Here is a 5,193-nt window from a genome sequence, read left to right on the forward strand (position 1 = left end):
AAACCTCAATAACTTGAAGAGGGTGCATCTGATCAAAAAGTCGCTCAGGACTTTTCGATCCAGAATTTCACCCCCAACTTAAGTTTAAAGTTTGGACGTGCAATTCTGGGACACCCTGTATATATACCATGATATATATTTTGTACAAATCATTTTTGTATGTGAAAGGTAGTTAAAAGATTTCTATACAAAAATGTGGGCACCTAGACGTTTCCAGGATTGTTACCGTGGTTTGTTTAAAAATTAATTGTAGAATTGTACACTTTCAGCCGATCATCCACTGGGAGTTCAGAGTAATATCTCCGGATTACCTTCGGAGGAGCTGATCACATACCACAGAGGAGATTATGAATTTTAATTGGATGAAAAGTAAAATCAACTCGAGGAAAGTTGGGAGATAACTCTAAATAAATATTTAAGAATTTCAATATGTTTCATAAAAGAAAACAAGATTTTTGTTAAATTAAATTGTTTTATTCCCTGATTGTTCTCACCTTAAAATATTAACTCCATTAGAAGCAAATTTTCCACACTGTTATTTTAATTACAACTCGTCATCACTAGCCAAAGTCAGAAATAGTGTTGATGATGGAAAACAAAATAAATTATTAAAACATTGTTAATGTTTAAATAAATATTGGGATTTAAATTACAAATATATTTTCATTTATCCCATTATATAAATGTGCAGTATTTACATTCATGGCAAAAATATCTAGAGTTTCAGTCGATTATGACCAGCTCCTGGAGAACTGGTAATGATTGCCAAAAATTGATGTTTTCATTCACAGATTTCATTGAAAAAGTTTTATGAAAATTTTAGTATAAAAATCTATCAATATATTTTTTAGAACAATTAATTGTTCATTCATTTTGTATTTTAATTTTCAGTGTGTGATGTCAACTTCAATCAAATGTTCTTCGAATTATACAAAAGTTGAGTGGACTTGATCGAAATATTTAATATTTTTCTACATTACTAGAAATGAATAATTTTATCCGTGAATTTTTATGAATTAATCAATTTTTCCCACTTACTAACTACTAATTATGTATAATAATAAGCCAATAATATTGTATCAATACAAGAAACTAAACTAATTACTATTTTACAATATTAAGTATTTATGGGATCATCAGGAAAATGAAAAATGTTTTTTTATGAAGAATTTTGCTAAACAAGAAATATATAAGTTCTTTCTGACCACGCAATAAATACCTCAATGAGAAATTATAAAATTAATTCTTCCTAAGTATTGATGAATCTATGTCACTAATCTTCCGGTATATAAACAGGGCACTTCTGTTTTACATTATGGTATATATAATTAATTGAAAGAGATGAATCCCCCGGCCAATGCCACTGCACTCGAGTGACAAATGTCTCGAGGAAGCTAGCACAAGCTGATTCTGGTCGACGATTAGCATAAAAATTTTCATTCGTCATAGAATTGAAGTAATAATGATGGCTAGTTTTCCTACTGATAATTCGTGTCCAGGGTGCACTAGTTGTCTTCAAGAATACCACACTATTTGGTACAAAGGATAGTGGATCGTTATCGGGGCGTGTCCTCCTCGGGTATGAATCTTGTAGATAATGTACTAATAATTTCTTCTTGTTTATCAATGTACACGGTTGTACATGAAGTTTCATGGGTAACTCACGATCCAGAGGATGCAATTCCTTGGCACGAACTGGACAATATGCAGAGTTATTGGGCTTCCACAGAGACTCACAGAATTTATTGATGAGAGCATACCTAAAAACACGATGATTTCAAATAGATTAGAAAATTATTTTTAAACGTCCGTATAAAATTTTGTAAAAAGTCCAAAACATACCTTTCTGGAAGTGAATTTCTGCTGACATCCTCTCCTCCCAGGAGATACGCATCGACAATATGCAATGCTTCAGTTCTCCGGATATTATTTTCCAGTCCTCTCATCTCCTCCACCAGTTCAGCATAAACAAATGTATTAGGAGGCAGTTCAATATTGTCGGCCCTCTCCCAGGTATTCTTCACCAACCTAAAGACATTGGTTCTTCCCATACCCAAGTAGAAAGTCAATTGTTTGCTAGGTGTTGTTCCACTGGCATCCGATCCACAGAGTACTGCATACCAATCACAGGGATTTTCCAGGATAGTCGTTGTCACATTCTTAGAAGTCAAAATCATGGGAGGAGCGCTCAGGTACTTTACAACAGATTCGACGACGATTGAACGAAGTCTCTCCTCTGGTTTCAAGAGCATGGGGACTATTCTAGTCTGGTCCGGTAGATGCCAATATTCAAGACACTCCTTCTTCATCTGCGTCTGCTTCGGCTCAGAGAGGTTCCGATTCTCGGCAAAGGCAGCGATCTTCAAGAGTCCCATCACTTGTTTCCTTCCCAGATCGTTGTTGGAACTACAAATATAGTTGTAGAAGCTATCGGCATCTTGGAGCAACTCCACAGGTACCAATTCCCTGATATCGCCGTTCCCGTCAGCCCTCAGAAGAACTTCCCTAGCATATGAAAGATAGTTGATCACAGCCTCAATTTCACTCTTCTTCTTCTCGCAAATCAAGTACCTAGAACACGAGAAAGAAAAATTAATGAAATTATTGGAAAATTTACAAAAAAAAAAAATGTATTTTATATTGTAAAAATTAGACAATACACACCTTTCAGAGTTGCCAGGTCTAGATGTATTCGGCTTGAAAATTGATATTTTTTCAAAGCATCTGTATAGCAAGTAAATCAATCCCACGCTGAATGGTGTGAACAGATCGAACAATTTAGTAACAAAGTGTCCACCTGTCCGCACAATCTTAAGGGCCACCAGGCATTGGCACAAGTATAACTGTTTCGACAAAATCTCCTGAATACTTTCTATTCCCTCAACCGAAAATCCTCCATCAGCCATCATGAAGTGAACACCCTGTCCTTGGGTATGATTCATGATAAGTTGTTGATAGGCGAGTTGATTCTCCAGATCATAAATATTACCATCACCCTTGGGTCCATAAAAAGGATGAAAAGTTTCTGGTGGTCCAGCGTAAAAGTTATGTAATTGAAAGTCGTTGGAGCCCCTCAGGGTGAACCCAAAGCCCTTTGCATGCCACTTCCTCCTCCACAGGACATATTCACTGAATCCTCCAGGACCGGCGCATACGTCGGCGAAGTAGAGGATCTCATTTGGATTTGCCGTTGTTGGATTAGTGAACATGAAATTGCAGGCTCTGTCAATATTAGCCATTTTTACAGCATCTCGATTAAGAAAAAATACACCTCTGATTGTTTCAAAGGGATTCGAATGAATCCTCGCCCTTTGTATTTCAGATTTTTCTAAACCATCGAAAATGCTCTTCGAGCTTATGACCTGGTGAAGGATCTGGGGCTCGCAAAATAAAGTTTCATCATCAATGGTCTTTTTCCAGGGAGCCCTGCGCATCCAACCCCTGAAATCCTCTGCTATTGGTGGTTCCTGATCATTTCTCAACCAGTAGATTTTCTCCCTAACGCTTATGATTTCTTGGGATGGATCCCATTTCCCAATGGCTTTGATCAGAGCTTGGTTACTATGACCCAAACCTCGTCGACCCTTATGCAAAGAAGCCTGAATGGGCTCAGCGATAAAATGATTTTTCTTACCCAGGCCCTTGCCACGAGTAAAGTCCATATTTTGCATTATTGTATGGACGACGTTCGAAGTCACGTGGCGAGAAGCGGAGGATTCCTCCAGAAGGGAGCCACCCCGGGTCATTGGGATTGAGAGAGAACCAGATCCTCTACGCCGTTTAACCATAACCGAAGGATTATCAAAAGTTGTAGTTCCGGTCTCTTCCGGTTTAGCGACGTAATTATAACACCTTTTGCTCGAAGCGGAAGCCTGGACGACATCGCCGTCTGAAGATTCTAAAATATCAAGAAAACTATCGATTTTAGCTACGGAACTCGCGATAAATTTATCAGATTTTATCATTAGTAATGAGATTTTCTAGAAAATTCAAAACGAAATGTTACGATGAAACTAATTAATCTGAATGTTCAAAAATAATCAAATAAATATTTATAATAAACTATGGAATTATTATCAAATTATTTCCCGTTTCGCAAATAATCTGACAAATAAAAAAAACGACAAAAGCTCAAACGAATAGAAAAATAATCAACAATCCGCGGAATTCTCTGTATTGATTTAAAAATTAATCTGTCCCGAAATATGACGAGTAAACTAATTCAGCTGTCGCATTATTAATTTAGTTATTACTTTTATTGATACATACCAATAATTCCAAAGTTCTTCCTCGATCCGATGTTCACCAGGTCCTGTTCACTCGGAAGGCCAGCAGACGATCCATCGTGCAAGTTATCTCCAAAAGCCCTTGCAGTATCCATTTTCCACCTGAACAACACAATTAACACTATTTTCTTTGAACATTCAATCACTGTTTGATCATTTACCCCACCATAACTCTACTTCCAACAATTTATTTCCCTCAAAAAGGACTTTCCACCCCTCAAAAATCAACTCAACACTTCTGAATAGGAATTATTTCCCAACAAGACGTTATAATAACTAGCTTTTTAACAAATTAATTCAAGAATATAAACATCTAACAATATTAAAATCTTGAACTCTACAACTTGGTAAAATATCAACTTACACTTTGCACTGGCGTTTCCAACACGAGTATAGTTTTCTCACTCACACGACGACTCAACCAACAAGTTAAACAGAGCAAGATACTCCACAAGAATTCAGTAGACAATGTTCACTTGGTCAATTTTCGTTCAAAACACGAACTTCGTTGTTTACTGTTTTTCAAACGATTCAAGATACAAACGAGCGGGTATAAGCTCACGACCGAAGATGAAGCGAATCTGACATGATTTTCAAAATTGCCAGTTCGATAGACCTGACTATTCCCTCCACTTGTCCAAATTTTTGGACAAGTGGAACCAATCAGAGACGTTGAATAGGTCATTATGAGGAAGGTCACCTGTTGGGGATTAGAGTGGGGACGACCCCATCCGAGGGGCCATATACTTCCGAATAATCCGGAGCCCGACAATATGGCGAGACACTAGGCCTGCCCCCTCCACCTGTAAATTTATAGATTAAGACGAATGTGTCTAATGATTCTACTGGTCATTATTATATTGTTAATTATATCAAATAATTTTTCATCGCCGGTGGTCACAGAAGT

General features: G+C 37.1%; 1 protein-coding gene across 1 annotated transcript; it reads right to left on the reverse strand.

Annotated features, from left to right (window-relative positions):
- Nucleotides 1-1,239: 1,239 nt before the first annotated feature.
- LOC135171761 (cap-specific mRNA (nucleoside-2'-O-)-methyltransferase 1-like) lies at nt 1,240-3,965 on the reverse strand. The gene is made up of 4 exons (XM_064138335.1): nt 2,665-3,965; nt 1,843-2,571; nt 1,370-1,760; nt 1,240-1,278 (listed from the first exon to the last, which is right to left on the reverse strand). The coding sequence occupies exons 1-4, from the start codon at nt 3,963-3,965 to the stop codon at nt 1,240-1,242; spliced, it is 2,460 nt and encodes an 819-aa protein (XP_063994405.1).
- Nucleotides 3,966-5,193: the final 1,228 nt, after the last annotated feature.

The sequence above is a fragment of the Diachasmimorpha longicaudata genome, unplaced genomic scaffold (genome assembly GCF_034640455.1).
Source record: "Diachasmimorpha longicaudata isolate KC_UGA_2023 unplaced genomic scaffold, iyDiaLong2 ctg00000099.1, whole genome shotgun sequence".
NCBI lineage: Eukaryota > Metazoa > Arthropoda > Insecta > Hymenoptera > Braconidae > Diachasmimorpha > Diachasmimorpha longicaudata.